The sequence below is a fragment of the Tamandua tetradactyla genome, chromosome 3, assembly GCF_023851605.1.
Source record: "Tamandua tetradactyla isolate mTamTet1 chromosome 3, mTamTet1.pri, whole genome shotgun sequence".
Taxonomy (NCBI): Eukaryota; Metazoa; Chordata; class Mammalia; order Pilosa; family Myrmecophagidae; genus Tamandua; species Tamandua tetradactyla.
Window position 1 is genome coordinate 205,813,698 of NC_135329.1, and position 19,970 is coordinate 205,833,667.

The 19,970-nt window shown below is 36.4% G+C and overlaps 1 protein-coding gene across 18 annotated transcripts in view; it reads right to left on the minus strand.

The window, feature by feature from the left end:
- Window positions 1-19,970, minus strand: part of TRIP12 (thyroid hormone receptor interactor 12) — a 188,393-nt gene that overhangs the window by 10,067 nt on the left and 158,356 nt on the right. For all 18 annotated transcript variants that reach the window (XM_077155363.1, XM_077155362.1, XM_077155365.1 and 15 more), the window contains 6 exons: window positions 19,267-19,409; window positions 17,927-18,083; window positions 16,508-16,606; window positions 6,899-7,013; window positions 6,436-6,590; window positions 5,475-5,639 (listed from right to left, as the gene is read on the minus strand). In XM_077155363.1, the coding sequence (XP_077011478.1) occupies window positions 5,475-5,639; window positions 6,436-6,590; window positions 6,899-7,013; window positions 16,508-16,606; window positions 17,927-18,083; window positions 19,267-19,409 (834 nt within the window). The remainder of the gene's footprint in view (window positions 1-5,474; window positions 5,640-6,435; window positions 6,591-6,898; window positions 7,014-16,507; window positions 16,607-17,926; window positions 18,084-19,266; window positions 19,410-19,970) is intronic.

Genomic DNA, 19,970 nt, shown 5'->3' on the forward strand with positions numbered 1-19,970 from the left:
GATAAGATGGTGGAATCAAGAAACACCTTTTCAGTAATAACTTTTGAATGTTATCAGACTAAACTTACCAATTAAAAGATACAGATTGGCAGAATGGATGAAGAAATATAATCCAGCTATATGCTGCTTACAAGAGACTCATCTTAGACACAAGGATACAAATAGATTGAAAGTGAAAGGGTGGAAAAAGATATCCCACACAAGATATAACCAAAAGAAAGCAGGAACAGCTATACTAACATCGGACAAAATAAACGTTAAATGTAAAGACATCAAAAGAAACAAAGAAGGACACTATATACTAATTAAAGGGTCAATTCACCAAGAAGATATAACAATCATAAACGTTTATGCTCCCAGTCAAGGAGTTCCAAAGTACACGAGACAGAGGTTGGCAAAACTGAAGGGAGCTATAGATGTTTCAATGGTAACAGTAGGAGACTTCAAAACACCACTCTCCTCTATAGATAGAATAACCAGACAGAAGATCAACAAGGAATTAGAGAAGTTAAATAACTTGATAAATGAATTAGATCTATCAGACATATACAGGTCATTGCACTCCAAAGCACAAGGTTATAGATTCTTTTCTAGTGCTCATGGGAGATTCTCCAGGATAGATCATATGCTGGGGCACAAAACAGGTCTTTATAAATTTAAAAATATTGAAATTATTCAAAGCACTTTCTCTGATCACAATGGGATGAAGCTGGATATCAATAACCACCAAAGCAGGAGAACATTCACAAACACATGGAGATAAAATAACACAGTCTTAAATAGCCAGTGGGTCAAAGAAGAAATTGCTGGAGAAATCAGCAGCTATCTGATATGAATGCATTCTTCCACACTCACGGGATGGGGCAAAAGCTGTGCTGAGAGGGAAATGTATTGACCTAAATGCCTATATTAAAAAACAAGAAATTGCAAAAGTTGAGGACTTAACAGCAAGCCTGGAGGAACTTGAAAGAACAGCAAACTAATCCCAAAGCCAATAGGAGAAGAGAAATAACAAAGATTAAAACAGAGATAAATGAATGGGACAGCAAAAGTTCGATAGAAAGAATCAATAAAACCAAAGTTGGTTCTTTGAGAAAATCAGTAAAATTGATGGGACACTAGCAAGACTGACAGAAAAAAAAAGAGAGAGGATGCAAATAAACAAAATCAGAAATGAGAAGGGGTGCATTACCACAGACACTGAAGAAATAAAAGAAATTGTAAGAGGATACTATAACAACTATACGCCAACAAACTAGACAACTTAGATGAAATGGACAAATTCCTGGAGACACACAAACAAGCTACACCGACTCAGGAAGAAATAGAAGATCTCAACAAACCAATCATAAGTAAAGAGATTCAATCAGTCATCAAAAATCTTCCTACAAAAAAAAGCCCGGGGCCAGATGGCTTCACAGGGGAATTTTATCAAACATTCCAGAAAAACCTAACACCAATCCTGCTCAAACTTTTCCAAAAAACTGAGGAAAAAAGAACTGCACCCAACTCATTTTATGAGGCTGATACCATTTTAATATCAAAACCAGGTAAAGATACTATAAGAAAGGAAAACTACAAGCCAATCTCTTTAATGAACATAGATGCAAAAATTCTCAATAAAGTATTAGCAAATCAAATCCAAAAGCACATTAAAAGAATCATACACCATGACCAAGTGGGGTTTATACCAGGAATGCAAGGACTGGCTCAACACAAATGTAATACAGCACATTAAGAAATCAAAAGGGAAAAATCACATGATCATCTTGATCGATGCTGAGAAAGCATTTGACAAAATTCAGCATTCTTTTCTGATAAAAACACTTCAAAAGATAGGAATCAAAGGTAACTACCTCAATATGAGAAAGGGAATATATGAAAAACCAACAGTCAGCATCATACTTAATGGAGAGAGAGTGAAAGTCTTCCCTCTAAGATCAGGTACAAAACAAGGATGCCACTGTCACCACTATTATTCAACATTGTGCTAGAAGTTCTAGCTAGAGCAATCAGGCAGGACAAAGAAATAAAAGGCATCCAAATTGGAAGGGAAGAAGTAAAACTCTCACTGTTTGCAGATGATATACTATACTTGTAAGATCCTGAGAAGTCTACAGCCAAGTTACTTGAGCTAATAAATTCAGCAAGGTGGCAGGATACAAAATTAATGTGCAAATATCAATAACATTTCTATACTTAAGCAATAACCTAGCTGAGGAGTCAGTGAAGGAAAAAATTCCATTCAAAATAGCAACTAAAAGAATCAAATACTTAGGAATTAACTTAACTAGGGAGATAAAAAAAACTTGTACACAGAAAACTATATAGCATTGCTAAAAGGAGATCTAAATAGGTGGAAAGACATTTCCTGCTCATGGAAAGGATGGTTAAATATATTTAAGACGTCAATTCTCTCCAAACTGATCTACAGATTCAACACAATACCAATCACAATTCCAACAAGCTACTTTGAAGATTTGGAAAAGCTAACTACCAAGTTCATCTGGAAGGCAAAGAGACCCACAATAGCTAAAAGCATTCTAAAAAAGAAGAACAAAGTGGGAGAATTAATACTTCCTGACTTTAAAACCTATTATAAAGCCACTGTGGTCAAAACAGCATGGTACTGGCACAAAGACAGAAGCACTGACCAATGGAATTGAATCAAGAGTGCAAAAACAGACCACCAAATCTACGGTGAAGTGATTTTTGCAAGGTCCCTTCAAATCCTCTGAACTGGGACAAAATAGTCTTTTCAATTTGGGGGGCATGGAAGAACTGGGTATCAACAGCCAAGAGAATGAAAGAGAACCCCTATTTTACACCCTACACAAAAATTAACTCAAGTGGATCAAACACCTAAATATAAGAACTAGCATCATAAAGCTTCTAGAAGAAAATGTAGGAAAACATCTTCAAGACCTAATAATAGGAGGTAGCTTCCTAAACTTTACACCCAAAGCACAGGCAACAAAAGAAAAAAGTAGATGAATGGGAACTCCTCAAAATCAAATGCTTGTGCACTTTATCAAAAAGGTGAAGAGGCAGTCAACTTAATGGGAGAACATATTTGAAATCACATATCAGACAAAGTATGATTTCCTATATATGCAAAGAAATCTTACAACTCAACAACAAAAGAACAAACAACCCAATTATAAAATGGGCTAAAGATATGAATAGGCATACAGATGGCTCAAAAGCACATGAGGAGATGCTCATTTTCAGTGGCTAAGGGAAATGCATATCAAGAATACAATGAGATACTACCTCACAACTATAAGAATGGCTACTATTTAACAATCAGGAAACTATAAATGTTGGAGAGGATGTGGAGAAGCTGGGACACTTATGCACCGCAGGTGGGAATGTGTAATGGGGTAGCCACTATGGAAGACTTATTTGGCGGTTCCTTAGGAAACTAAATATCAAGTTGCCCTATAACCCAGCAATGGCACTACTTGGTATATACCCAGAAGAGCTGAAAGCAACAACACAGACATTTGCACACACTGATGTTCACAGCAGCATTATTCACAACTGCTAAAAGAAGGACACAAACCAAATGCCCATCAACAGATGAGTGGATCAACAACATGTGGTATATACTTACAATGGAATATTATGCAGCAATAAGACAAAATGACGTTGTGAAGAACATGATAAGATGGATTAGCCTTGAGGACATAGTGCTAAGTGAAATTAGCCAGACACAAAAGGACAGATACTGTATGATTCTCCAGTATTTTAGAGCAGCTAGAAATAAAAACCTAAAATTGTGAAAATGCAACCCATGTCAAAGTCTGAAATACATTCTACAACTAACTGCGGTGTTGTGCTTTGATATTTACAGCTTTTTTGTACATATGTTAATTTTCACCAAAAAAAAAAAAAAAAAAAAGGAAAAAAAAAGTTGGTTTCGATGATAAAAAAATATTTAAGCCATCTAGCCTCCTATATTCTGGAACAGCTAGAAGGAAAAATGTGAGAGGATCATATGGTAGCCCATGATAAACTCTGGGATCTGTCCTGTAACCACTGGAATGTGGATTCTGTGCCATGCATTTTATACTTTTAAATTGACAACATGAAGGATAATAAAAGATAGACGAACAAATCTTAGAGGAAGCTACCGAGTACCATTCTGCATTTGAGACAAGGAGAGGCTGCAGAGTTGCATGGCAAAGAGTGCGTGAGCTCTAGAGCAGTCAACCTAGGTTTGAATCCCAGATGCATGCCCCCTAGTCTAGAATGTGACCTTTACCAGGACACAACCTACCTGCTGTAGTTTGCTTCTCTGTAAAATAGGAATAACAACAATACCTAAATCCCACAGGGTTGTTTTGAGGATTAAATGAATCAATACATATTAATATACATAATCACAGGTACTTATGATTTCTTTTCCTCCCTTTTCTTGGGCCATTATTCACCTAAGAGACAATCCTAAATGACTGTTTTAGTTAAAAATTTACATGTGTAATATGTAAATATATATATATATATATATACACACACAACTACGTGGTGAAAAAAAAATTCACATGTAAAGTTGGTAAACTTAAACTTGACTGGTTCCAAAATACCTAAGGAAGAAAGATCTTGTATGGAAAATTGGATGGTCAACTGACTTGGCTTCATTAAATACTAATTCTCTTAATGAATAAACTTTTCCAAATGCACCAAATAGTATGAGATCAAACTGATTCTCTTAAAAATCACCTTATCCTCTAATAAAAACTACTCTAACCCCTCATCTCTCTAGTAGCTCTCCTCCATCTCCATTAAGAGACATGAGACTTTCCCTCAACAAAATCTCCTCAGTTCATTGTTGCTTTAAATAATTTACAAAATGGGAGTTGATTTAGCATTGGTCCACACAGCCTGCCCAAATGTAAACTGTTGGGGAATGTGTTGCTTCTTTTTTATACTACAGCACTGTTTTTTTCTAACAGCAGATACAGAATAGACTGAGTCAAATGATTTTATATCTACTTTTAATATATGCATAAGGAACATGCCTCAATGATATGAAGCTTACAGATTACCCACGAGCTGAGGAAGAGACCTTAATACATTTACCAAGAAATAGCAGAAACCTACCACAACCTTTAAATACATTTTCCTGAGATTGCTCTAGAAACAAATGAACTATTCCTAAATTAAACCATCTTTCCTGAAAATAAATCTGTCCTGAGAATGGTTTATTGATTGAAATGCTTACTAAAATAATTCAGTATGATATAGCATCTGCCCTCATACATAATACCCATCTAAAAGGTCTATGGTTTATTCAGATGTATATTTTATTTGTTGATCGAGTTATCCGACCTATGTCAAATCACATACTTTAATTATTACAATAAAAAAAATTAAATTTCTAAAAAGAAACATAAAATAATATCTGGGTCAAATACAAACTGTTCAACAAAGACCCAGCCTTTTAAAATTATCTTCATCTTTTAGCTTACCTGGGACTTATCTTGTTCAAGTCTTTTCTTCTGTCTGACAATGTCTTCTAAGTGATATACTGATCTGGCTACAACTGGGTCAATATCAAACAAATCGTGTGATGTCAGTGAAGTTTCTTGTCGTAGCATCCATTTATAAAATGGTAAGCCAAGGGGAAGGTCCACCTAAAAGAATACGCAAGATAGTTTAACAGCTACAATAAATTCCTAGAATTGTCATAGGTCTATAAAAGATATTTCAAGAGTTCATTTGGAAAGGTTAATAAACCCCTGGGTCAGAAAGGGGTGGGGGAGAGAAACAATATTTTTAGGAATTATTTTTCCTATTAGAAGAACTTGATTATTCTCATTTAAGCTCAATTTGGGGCCCTGATATTGTGAAATATTTAGAATACTGAAGAATTGTACTTAAACACTGACACTAAACAAGAAAATTTCTAGACATACATATTTCTACATGAGGGCCTCTGAAGCACCCAGACATGTTAAGAGGAATCTTACTCTGTATTTTAGGCCAAGTAAACTCAAGTTTCTCTGTAGTCTGTATTACTGTATCTTCTGAAGCAGAGAGGATGAAAAGAACCAAGTAATTATATTTAAAAAAGAAAAATAAATGGAGCCTCCAAATTAATCATTGACAAACAGCCCATTTTCCAGGTAAATATAATTTAAATTTCCCTTAATGTTGTTTAATTCTCTGAGACCTTCCTACTCCATTCAAGGTATGGTTTAGACTAGCTGGCATCATCTGTGAGCTGGTGTGAAGATGTGGAATCTTGGGCCTCATCCCAGACCTATTCATTCAATCAGAACTGACATTTTCAACAAAATCCCCAAGTGATTCATATGCACATAAGAATCTGAGAAACACTACTCTAAAATGCAGTATGCAGGGGATTAAGGTACTTTCACAGAACACTGTACACAAAAATCTGAGAAAAGCATATACTCTTAATCTTACCAATCTGAAATCCATTATAGCCTTAGCCATTAATTTTCCCAAGAAGCGAAACTTCATTTTAACCTTTGCAATATGTGCTGGCTTAGCTGTTCTACCAAAGGGAAGTGCAAACAGGCCCTGGAGGTTTTGAATATACTTGGTCCCTTCTTGACTTCCTGTAAAAGAAGCAATTCGCCAAACTTTAGATATTTCCAAAAGCGAAACCAAAACTGGTAATTAAAAACATTTAAGAAATTCAGTATTCTCAACCAGACAGCAGAACAATGAATGACATCCTTGAGAGCGAGAAGGGCCTCACTTATTAGATAAAAGAGAAAACAAGGGTTAAAAGAAATTAAATGAATGACTGAAGGTCAGAAAACCTGGTTCTCTATTAGGAAATTATATATGCTTAATAAATTCAAGGGTTTGCTGCCTGATAGGAGTAACACGAATCATTTGACTAATCACAAATTAATATTACCTTTTGGATTACTAAGAGTTACTTCTTCACCTCTCCAGAGACCCAAGTCAGCTCTCTGCAGTTCCTGAGATACAAGTGCATAAAATTCCAGTGTAGGCCCAAGACCTGTGCCAACCTACAAGAACAAAGGCAGAATGATTTCAAATTTTAGAATATGTGGTACTTTTCTTCCCGCCATCCTTGTGACAAGGTGGACACTAACTTCAGCTGTTTATCAGGATGTATTAGAGATCATTTTCCAAACTGTCCTAATTAAATTTATTCCTTCAGTATGGTCACTGAGGCTAAGAACCAGCAGGCCATTAGTAATTCCTACTTCCTATGATCCCAACATTTTAATCATATGGTTTAAGTTTGTATAGTGATAAAAGTACCGTTGTCACTATATATCCTTCCCTTAGGGAACAATCAATATGGCACTTTCTGTGTGTATAGATTTTTTTTCCCCCCTTTTCTCTTTGGTGAATTGTTATGGTGAAACCAACTCAAATGACACCTCTCTTATCTTTCCCAAACAGTTGGCTTTTTTTTAAGGTCTATTTTTTTACCTACTTAAATACTTATCACATTACTTTGCCACAATTCCATTATATGTTTGCCTATTTCACCTGAGGCTAACAAAATTTTAGTCACCATTATATCCCTGGAGTGCCCGGCATATAAACAGCCATTTATGGCTGTTAAATAAAACACAAATAAGGGAAGGTCTGAACCCATCTAGCAGTCACAGGGCTATCGTACATCCATTAGTGCTTCTCAACCCTTGATGGTACCTCAGAAGTCCCTAGGAACTTTATGAACATGTATGTGCTGGGTGGCCTTGGGTCCTACAGTTCTAATCTAGTAGATGTGGTTTAGATCCTGGACACTGGTATTTAAACTGCTACTTAACAGATGACTGTGCAGCATGGACTAAAAACCACTTTTCCATGTGACACATATCCTGCAGTAGAGCTCATGGCACAGTTAATTCCATCACGTTATATAAAGGTCCTTCCAGCTAGCCCATAAACATAGATATGCAGCTAATGACGAATTCATACCATAGTTTTAGGTCCTGTCAAGAAGGCTATATTTCACTTACAGATTATATATAAACAAATGGTACCATTTTACCATTATTGCAGTTACTTTTAACACTTATCTACACTTAAAAGATGAGTTATAGTCTACAAAGTGTTTACCTTTGACTTTCGAGTCAATAATCAGCTTGGTTATGCTTTCTTGATCTACTTCCCATTCCTTTTTTAGTATTTCACACATCATCATTCACCCCGTGGTGAATGCTCCAGTGAAGGCCCTGACCAAAAACTATGAAGCCATTCTTGACTCTTTTTCTTACCCCCTACCATTCAACCCATTAATAAACATTGTAAGTTATGCCTTCAAAATATATTCTAAACCAACTACCAGTTTTCCCAAGCCACCATGATCTCGTATCAAATGATTTACTGCTGGGGCTCCTAAATGGTAAATTCCACTAACTCACCCCCCTTCCAGGTTCTTATTCCTCTGTACTCACCAGAGGCTTTGTACCTCACTCAAACCCAACTTTCAAGTTCCTTCTATGGCCTCCCCCAAATCCTATGTGGTAACTTCTTCCCATCCCCACCTTGAGCAGCTCTGACCTTGCCTCCTATTTTATCCTTGCTCACTGTGTTCTAGCCATACTCATCCTCGAATAGACCAGGAATGCAGACTCAGGGCTTTCCTTCACTGTTCTTTTGCTAGATACTCTTCCCCCAGATACCAAAGAATCATCTCTGTTCAAATGTCGCCTGAGACCACCCTATCTACCCCCCTAACCCAACCCTCCCATCATGCTCTATCCTCTTACTTGGCTTTATTTTTCTTCATTGTTCCCCACACGGCCTAACATATATGTGTGCATGAGTATGTGTTTATCAGCTTCCTCAAACTATAAGATAAGCTCCGTAATGGTAGGTAGGGACTTTGTATATTTTGTTCTCCACTGATATCCCAGGCACTGGAGGAGAGGGAGAGAAGAGAAGAGAAAAGCAAAGAGAGAAAAGAGAAACCTGCAGCAATACCCGATAACCACCAGATGGTGCTTTAAACCCAGGTAATTCTTTCTTTAGCATACAATTATCTCAGGCTAAATAGAAATCACTAAGATTAGATCTATTTCCTTCATCCGAATGCCGTTATTTCTAAAAATAAAAGACTTAAATATTACATTGCACTAGTATAACTATCATCACTTACATCGCAGTGAATGTCTGAATTAGGATGTAAGGACCAGATTGTATCAGTTCTGGCAATACCATCCCTACCTCTGGCAATATGACAGCTCTCCAGTATAAAAATATCAACCTGATATTTTCAAAGTTCTTCATTCTATCCACCCACTCCATTAAATGGGGAACTTTGGCTTTGCTTCATTTTTTTTTGCATGGGCAGGCACCAGGAATCAAACCCAGGTCTCTAGCATGGCAGGCAAGAATCCTGCCACTGAGTGACTGCTGCACTGCTCTGCTTCATTTGTTTGTAAAGAGAGGAAAAGCAAAGAGCTCTAAAAACAAAAATGGTTTGACAACTTTTACTTAATATTGAAACTTTCTTTCAAAAGCTAACCCTTGTATACATTAGCACTTACTAGTGAAAGGCAATATTCTGAGTGCTTCACACATGCTAGCTCATTTAATCACTCTAGAAACATGATGAGGTAGTTAAATTCCCTAGTTGAGACTAGGGCATCAGGGAGTTTATGTAACCTGTTCAACTACCCAGCCAATGAGTAGTGAGGCCAGGCTCCAGACTTCATGCTTCTAACTGTTCACCATCCCAAAGGAGATCTGGTCCTTTGGAGTCCCATTCCTTGGGTGCCTTTTGAGCCTGGAGACTGATTTAATTTCTCCTTGGCTTACCAAAAATTATCCCTATTCTAGACAGCCAATTTTGATCTTTCATTTTGAATCAAGAGTCTTGGAGAGCAGTTTGAAACACTTTGTAAAGACCACTAGCTGATTTATATAATTCAATTTGATCACAACCTAAAGCTAGCAGCACTTGGTGAACGGGGGGAACTTCCCTCCCCACCTAACAAGAAGCTGGTTCCTGGAATCTTTTCAAGTGTCAAAAGGCAAGGCCCATTGAATGAGAACACTGACCTTTGATTTCTACACAGGCAAGTTCAAACCTGGGGCTTAGAAGGTCAGTGCAACACCATTCTGAGCTCGATTAAATTTCATGTAAAAGGTAATTTGAACAGAACCATGAAGAATGAGAGAGAAAAGATATTCCCGGCAAGGGAAAAATATGTTGGCATAAAACAGGAGAATGCATGTGTAAAGAAAGGAAGCAGACCAAGTTGGCTACAACAAACGTCTTGTGGGGCACTGTTATGAACTATAAATTTGGGGATGAAAGTGTTTAAGAACTGTATTCTCTGATCAAGAGACACAACGATGGGAGATTAAAAAAAAAATTCAGTTTTTTATCCCAGTAGTTCGGGGTTGCTTAGCCTCCTGTCTCTCTCCTATCTCTCTCAACACTTTCAGTCACCACAAAGCCACATCACTTGCTGGAAGACGGTCCCTTAATTCTCCCCCTTGCTTACTTCTCAACAGCCGCTGACTGCCTGCCCATCCTCCCCCGCCACACTTACTGTCTTGAAAGTCACGTTCACTTGGTGCCCATACTTTTTCTTTTGCTATACCCTGTTCTACCTTTGTCCTGTGCCTTCCCAACTGCGTTGTAATATTTTGAGTGCAGGAACTTTGCCATAACCTGGATCCCTAGCAGACAGCATGCTTCCCAAACCATAAGTATTCAAAATCCTAATTTTGATGATGGAATATTTTTAACTTTTTGAAAGTGAAAAATCCAGAAGAAAATGAATTAAAAAATAAAAGTCATGACAAAAATTACTTGGGTATCAACAGATGAAATTATAGATTAAACTGCTAAATCCATATAGAACTTACCATGAGGCAGGCACTGTTCTAAACCTACATAAATACGAACTCAGCCACAACTTTGAGCCTATACTATTATTACCCATATTTTATAGACAAGGAAAATAAGGGGCAGTTAGCTATTATAAATTAATAACCAGGATGACAGAAAGTTTAGAAATTTTACACCCATAACAGGGACAGAAGGATCCAAAAATTTAAGTTTTGCTTTAAGTGGGGGTAAGGGAATATCCCCAAGAGACTCAACAATTCAGGGGAAAGGTATACATAAAATCAATACTTGAGTGTTTTGGCTTACTGTCTCTTTAAGTGTCTCAAGAGGAAAAATAAAAAGGCAAAAAGATTAAAAAGGAATAAGTAAAACTCACAGATGACATAATCATCTATAACATGGATCAGAGCAAACTATAGCTCTGACCTGTTTTGTGTGCTCTGCAACTTAGAACAGTTTTCACATTCTTAAATGGTTGGAATAAAGCTTAGATAATATATCACGAGGTATGAAAACTAGATGAATTCAAATTTCAATGAGTATAAATACAGTTTTATTGGAACACACTCAAGCTTACTGTAATGCTACAAAGGCAGATAGATCTGAGAGTTGAGTAGTGGTCACAGGGACAGCATAGCCAACAAAGCCTAAAATATTTACTATCTGGCTCTTTACAGAAGTTTTTCAAGCCCTGGGCCTACGATAATTCTAAACAATAAATTAAAAAGTTATAACATGAATAATGAAGTCATCAAGATCACAGAAAACAAAACCAATACACCAAAATCAACTATATTTCTATGAACTAGAAACCAATGGAAATTGTTTTGAAAGAACATCATTTTCAACACTGTCAAAAAACATGAAATATTTCAGAATTAATTTAACAAAATATGTGGAAGAAAGACTTATAGCCTTAAACTATGAAATATTACAGGAAAAATTATAAGTGAAGGGCTAGACCATGTTCATGGATAGGAAGACTCCACACAGTCAGTATGGTGAATCCCCCCAACTTGGCCTAGAATCAACTCCAGCCTAATAAAAACTCCAGCTGACCTTTTGCAGACATTGACAAGGTAAAACTAAATTTCATACAAAAATACAAAGGCTTGAGACTAGGCAAATAATCTTGAAAAAGAAAAAAGTTAGAAGGATTCACACAACCTGATTTCAAAACTTACTATATAAAGTTACAGTAATCAAGACAGTATATACTAATAGAAAATAATAAAAAACCCAGAAATAGACTCAGAAACATTCACAGTCAATTTATTTTCAACAATGGTGACAAGTAATTCAATGGGGTGGGAGTTGGGGGAAGAGTAGGGTTTTGGTTTTTTTTTTTTTTAAGTAAATGGTACAAGAACTGAATATCCTATCTTAAAAAAAAAATCTCAATCCCTATTTCTCACTATATATGAAACACGACTTGAAATGGATCTCAGAACTAAATATAGAATTAGGACAGTAAAATAACTAGAAAACTACACAGTAGAAAACCTTTGAGACCCTGAGTTAGGGCACAAAATCACAAAAAAGTGATAAACAGGATTTTATCAGAATTTAAAACTTCTGCTGTTCTAAAGACATTTCATAAGAAACCAAAAGATAAGCCACAAACTGGAAGACGATTTGCAAAACAATTAAGAGAGGACTTGTATCCAGAAAAAGAACTGTAACAACTCAAATGATAAAAATAAAAACTCAATGGAAAAAAATGGATAAAATTCTGGAACAGATACTACTTCTTCAAAGATATATGAATGGCCAATAAACAATGAAAAGAATCATTATCATTAGTCATCAGTTATCATAAAATTTAAAGCAAAATCATTTAAAGCAAAATAAAACTACAGTAAGATAACATAAATAACCCAGTGTGCTGGTTTGAAGCCACTATGTACCCCAAAAAAGCCATCTCCTTTAATCTTCATTCAGTATTGCTGGGTGGGATCTTTTTGACTGTTTCCATAGAGATGTGACTCACCTAATTGTGGTTGGTAACTTTTGATTAGGTGGTTTCCATGGGGATGTGTCTCCACCCATTCAAGGTGGGTTGCTTACTGGAGCCCTTTAAGAAGGAACCATTTTGGAAAAAGCTTCAGAGCCACGAGAGTCACCAGAATGGACAGAGTCCTGAGGAAGCCATTGAAGAAGCTTTATGAAATGAAGAGAAAACACTGGCAGATGTCACCTTGTGCCTTTCCAGCTGAGAGAGAAACGCTGATCATCAGCCTTCTTGAAACAAGGTTTCTTTCCCTGGATGCCTTAGATTGGACATTTTCATAGCCTTGCCTTAATTTGGATATTTTCACAGCCTTAGAACTGTAAACTTGAAACTTAACAAACTCCCCCTTTTAAAAGCCAGTTTATTTCTGGTATATTGCATTCTGGCAGCTTACAAACTAAAACAGCCAGTTAAAAAATTGGCAAAGGTCTTATATAGACATTTTCTTAAAGATACACAAATAGCCCTTAAGTACATGAAACATTGCTCAACATCATTAGTCATTAGGGAAACCACAAGCAGATACCAATTCATATCCACCAGGGCACCCATTATTAAAACACATACACACACACACACACAAAATAACAAATGTTGGTGAGGGTATGGAGAAATTGTAACCCTCATGCATTGCTGGTGGGAATGTAAAATGGTGTGGAAAAGAGTTTTGACAGTTCCTGAAAAATTTAGACATAGAATTACCATATGACCCAGCAATTGTATAAACCAAAAGAATTGGAAGTAGGGACTCAAAGAGATACTTGTATATTGAAGTTCACAGCAGCATTATATATGAGCCAAAGAGATGGAAACAACCCAAGAATCCATCAACAGATGAATGGATAAACAAAATATAGTATATAAAGACAATGGAGTATTATTCAATTATAAAAAGGAATGGGAGTTGTGATACATGCTACTTTACTTTGCATAACTGAACACATTATGCAAAGTAAAGTAAGCCAGGCACAAGAAAGCAAATATTGTATGATTCTGTTTATATGAGGTGTATATACATAAATAACTTGATATTTAGAGACAAGAATGAAGCCAATTAGGTAGGGGTTAAAGTAATTCAAAACACGGGGTAAGGAAGACAGTGTCTATATTTTAGAACCACACATACTCTTTGAGACCAAAGGAAGAAAGGTTTATTTAGTCTGGAACTGAAATTTTCTGTAGCGCATAATCTAACTCAAACTATCTGTATGGCTCATTTGAACAACTGCAACACAGGGAGCCCAGAATAAGACAGAGGACCTTTAATCCTGTATAGATTGTAATGCCTGGATACATCCTAGTGTATATTAAGCAGATAATCAAAAAGTATTGGCAAAGTCCCTTGAGGGATGGGAGAAAGAATGTGGAACTATTAAACCTTATCATCAGGGAATTCCCTGATACTGTGTCAAAATTTAGGGACACCCAAATCAATAGGCCATGCCCTTGATCCTGAGGCTTACTCATGTGAAGCTTATACAGGTAGCAGAGAAGCTCAGACTACCTATAGCCATGCCTAAAGAGTTACTTCTGGAGGACCTCTTCTGTTGCTCAGATGTGGCTTCACTTTCTCTAAACCCAACTTTGCAAGTGAAATCATTGTCCTCCCCCCTACATGCGACAGGACACGCAGGGGTGAAAGTGTCCCTGGCGACGTGGGTCATGACTTCCAAGGGTGAATCTGGTCCTGGCACAGGGAGATCAACAATACCATCCTGACCAAAAGGGCGAAATGAAGTGTTAAAATATCAGTGGCAGAGAGAATTCAAATAGAGTCGAGAGGCTACTCTGGACGTTGCTCTTAGGCAAGCTTCAGTTAGACCCTGCAACCTATCATAACCTGCCAACCCCCAACCGGGATCATTACAGCCAATCCTAAAGAACACCTAGGGCAGTATATAAAATTCCACAAGGGTTCCACACACTAGAGTAACTTTCCAGAATCCTACACAATCTACAGGTGGGCCCCTGATCCAGCTAAGTCCTGAAACCTAGAGGGCCCAGCCTCTCCAGAACATTAGATAGTTGCATTTCCCTACCCCACCTAAGCGACAGACCCTTCCAATATGGAAAATTTAGAATACCCATAGCTCAAACACCCATCAAGAGAGGGACAGAAAGATCAAAGGTGATGGTAGAGTTATATAGTGAAGACAGAACTGAACAAATAAATATGAATGCTGAATCATTAAATTGATATCTTTTAGCTCCAGTATCTTAGAGCAACTAGAGGTAAAAACCTAAAATTATAGAAATATAACCCATGTCAAACTGAAACGTTCTACAACCAATTGTGGTGCTACACTCTGAAATTTATTGCTTCTTTTTTGTATGTATGTTATTTTTCACAAAAAAAAAAAAAAGAAGGAAAAAAGCCGGTTGTGATGATAAAAAATATGTAAGCCTTCTAACCTCCTATATTCTGGAGCAGAAAGAAGAAAAAATCTGAGAGGATCCATGGTACCCCATGGCAAACTCTGGAATTTGTCCTGTAATAACTTGTTGAAGAGTGTTTTGAAGACTATTGCTTTTTTATTTCTTTGCTTTGTATATATGTTATACTATACAATAAAAATTTTAAAAAAAACAAAACAAAAAACCCCAAGTATTGGCAAGCATGTGAAATGAACTAGAACTCACATGTATTTTGCTGATGAGAACTCAAAATAAGACAGTCACATTGGAAAATAGTTTGGCAATTTGCATAAAGTTAAATATATTTTACGATAGAACTTAATTCAGTCCTGAAGTATTCACTTAAGAGGAATAAAAACCTATGTCTACACAAAGACTTTCATACAAATGCTCTAGCAGCTTTGTTCATAATAGACATAACTGTTAACAAACCAAATAAACGACCATCAAATGGTGATTAGATGATTATAGTATAGTACCATCCATAAAACGGAATGCTACTAAGTAATAAAAGGTAGCAAAAAAAGAAACCTGCAACAACATGGATGAATCTCAAAAAACATTAAAGAAGAGAGATACAAATGTTTACTTACTGTAAGATTCCATCCATTATAGTATTGTAAAAAGGGAAAAACCACAGTGACAGAATTTCAGTAGCGGGGAGGGGTCTGACTGTAAAAAATCTGAGGCAACGTTCTGAAGTGACGGGACTGCTCTTTATCTTCATTGTGACAGTTGTTACAGACTGCACACATCTGTCAAACTGCTAGCATTGTACACTTAAGAAGTAAGCATTTTATCATATGTAAGTTATGCCTCAAAAAAAACTGAAACTGGTTTTAAAAAAACAGTTCAAATGTTTTTATAATTCATTTGATGCTGACAGCATTGTTTCATTTTATCAACGTAAACTTTACACAAACCTCTGCTCTCTTGTCAGGAAAAAAAATATTTTTTGCACGGTTTTTTTTTTTTGCATGGGCAGGCACTGAGAATCGAACCTGGGTATCTGGGATGGCAGGTGAGAATTGTGCCAATGAGCCACCGACACACTGCCCAAAAAATGTTTTTTGTTACACACTTGTACCTTTGAAAAATATAAGCCTTAGAATTTATCATTCAAGAGGAAATAGAACAAATCTTAGTTTTAGATACATTTTTCAATTATTTTAGAATTTCATAAGGGTCAAAAACTCAAATGTTATTTTATCAAGAGCAAAGCAAACTGAAAACCATGGGACTCATAAGCTCACCTCGTTTTCATACTGGATTTCTAACATGGCCCGTGAGCTGCCAAGATCCTGCATCACAGACTCTGCTTGTTTCAGCAGCTCCTCTCGGTTCACGGTACGCTACAAAGAAAGTAAAAAATGTGAGGAGACTATGCTCTAATACATGGCTGGTATTTCTTGAAGAGCAACAAAACAACTGTTAAAAAAATACATTTCTTTAAATACATACCTCAGAAAAGGTTAAGCAGCAGCTGCACTGCTACAAACATTAATAGCATCCTGACATACATGAAGAAAAGCAAGATAAGTTATTTGCTAATTTAGCTTGAGACCATGGTAAACTCAGAAAATTCAAGCTGTAGAAGAAAGGAGCTCTATAACTTTGCATCAATGTAATCACTACAGCTTCCTGAAATCTCTCTGGGTGCAATTATAGTTAGATGATGGAGAAATAGATAAAGAGATGGCAGTTGGGACAGGTGAGCTGGAAACCTACTGGCTCTGACATGTGGAGATCCTAAATGCACTACTACAGTAACCACTAATATGAGGTTCATGGGAATGATAAAGGCCTTGCCAGATTTCTAAATTATACCAATATCTTTGTTTATGGAATCTAATGAGAAAAACGAGAGGACAGGAGTAACATATTTTTTAATTACAACAATACTTAGGTTTTTGTTTGTTTTGCTTCTCCCCTCCCTCTACCCTTTTTTGTTATCATTACTAATGGTTCTGGTGGGACTTTTGGAGCTAAAGGCTTTGGGAAGAGAGACTATTCAGCAAAGAAGAGAGAAGTGAATGGAGAAATCAAAGTAAAAGGCAGTGCAACAACAGAGTACAAGATTGGACCTTGGAGGGAAATGCCTCAGGGGAATGCGGTTTAGAGCCATGACCATGGAGCTAAGTTGAGAAACACCTAAAAGGTCAGCCATTATGATTCACTAGTACAGAGACATTAAATACATTAAAGATTTTGTTTTTACTCTCTAAATTGGAATGATTTGTTAAGAGTATTAACTAGATCTTACTAAATCTACCTATTGTATAAGAGATCAGGGATCAATTACAAAAGGGAGGCTACAGTTTTTGAGTTCCTAATTCAAAAAGAAAAGGAAGTCTCAGTAAGAGAAGACAGGATTTCTTCTTAGTACAAGTGTTAGGGCAAGTAAAAGAGAATCAAGAACTGGAGAAATTATTTCAGAAACTGGGGGGAAAGGATTTTGGTTGGAGGATAAAGAATAATCATAGACAGCTTAATTCCAAAACACTGACAAGAAAACAGCTTCCACAGATGACTGAAAAGATTAGCAAGAGAAGATTGTGGCCAAGATAGGCCACTAAAACAGGCATGCTTAGATACATAATATTTCTAGTTCTCCCATTATTTTGAAAGCTCAATTTAATGTTAAACTTTAAATATTTTTGGAAGAAACTTACTTTTTTCCTATCCAATCTAGGTGCAACTCTGCTATCTTGAGAATCAGACTGGTTGATTTCTGGGTTGGTATCAAGTAGTCTTTGCATTGCTCGGTCCCGATCAAATGCAGTCACATAAAAAAGCATTTGCCGGGTGTCAAAAGGAAAGAAAAAGGGGCTGCAAATAGATGCAATGTAAATTTATTATCTGGATGAGGATCAGAAACCATTAAAAATACACACACATGGCTGCACAGGTGGGTCAGTGGTAGAATGCTTGCCTTCTATGTGGGAGACCCAGGTTCAATTCCTAGACCATGCACACACCCTCCCCCTAAAAAACAAAACCCATACAGCAAAACATATTTTAGAAACAACTTTTTATAGGATACAGAATAATTATGATGAATAAAAGTAGTCTAGGACAAACTTTTTAAAAATTTTGATAATTCTTATGCAAAATTTCTAAGTGATCAGGTAATAATGCATTAAAGTAGGCTTTTGCTGTGAAATCTGAAATTTAACCAATAAAATCCTACAGTTAAATTAAGCCTATCCAAGGTCATCTTTAATTTACAAGACCTTTAATAATGAATGACATGACTAGTGAGGGTTAAATTTAAAATTATGACCACCACTTCACTAGGTTGCCAAGCCCCCATGCCACACACTCACAATCAATGGTTTCGCTATTTCATGATTTTCCTCCCAGCTTTAGTATTTCTAAGTCACTCAAAACTACCAAAAGGCAACTGCTGTTTTTCAAAGAACGAATCTTGCAGCAATGCAAGTCCTACTGCTTCTTGATGTATGATTTTGATAGTTCTTGACACCATGTAGCCAAGAGAACTATGTGATAGTCTGAATATTCCATAACTGAATTGTCCAATACAGTAAACACATAGGAATGTGGCCAGTGTGACTGAAAAACTAAATTTTTAACTTCAAATGAATTACATTTAAACAACTTCATGTGGCTTATGGCTAATTGAATTGATGAGTGCTGTTCTAATGTCTCTGAGAACGTAGATTTGGACTCAAAGAGGCCCAGAGAATCAGCCAACTACACTGTTAGAGTATTAAATATTATGATGGCAGAATAGTAACTCCCCTGTAGCCAAATATCTTTGTGTACTTTCATGTTTCATATATATATATACACACATACCATTGAGTAACTCTAGTGCTAGCTCCAATTTGCTTAGCCTGTCTGGATGCTAAAGCTATACTAGTAAGCAAGCTGTGATCAAATACAATGTTACCAAACATTTGGCTAAGTTAACTAAAGACTATGTTTTTGTAACAAAATATGTAAAGACCAACAAATGATAAAACTCTAAAGGCCAACGTGACTGCCTTACCAGGTTTTTCCTAGCTCAGTAAGCCAAGTTGGGATATTTCCTGTCATGATTACTAAAGGATCTTGAAGCTGCCTGTTTGCTTTTGCTGTCAATTTACTGTTAATAAATTCACTAGTTGGAATAATCTCCTTGCACATTGCATTCTGTAAAACATCAAAAAAAAAAGTCACATAATAAAATATTAAGAATATTTCATTATCTCTTCTTTTATTACCAAATATGTATGCAGAAAGCCTAGATTTCATCTACTGGTTTCCAACCAGTAGATTCAGCTTCTCATTGGTGTGGCCCAACCCAAATAGCAATTTCTACAATACAGAGTTGTACCTCCCCACCCACTCTGGCAAGGGCCACTGGTTTTGGCTCATTCCTTGACACGCAGCTAACATTTTATGCAGGGCTGACTTCTTCACTCTTTCCTATGTTGTATCAAAAGGTAACATTCAACTTGCACCCAGTCTTAAATTTTGTATGCATCTTCATCTTACACAAATGAACATTAGGTTAAATGTTCCTGAAGAATTTTCACTATCATAATTCAGTGCTCAACTTTCATGTTGTAGATTAATTTAATAAATTCACGAGGTAGAGTACATTTTATAAGTCTTCCAAGAGAACTAATCTAAAGAAAGGAGCACTTTTCACTGAAGGATAAATTATGTCACTGGGCAAGGATCCCTGAATTTAGCTGAATCATTGTTTTT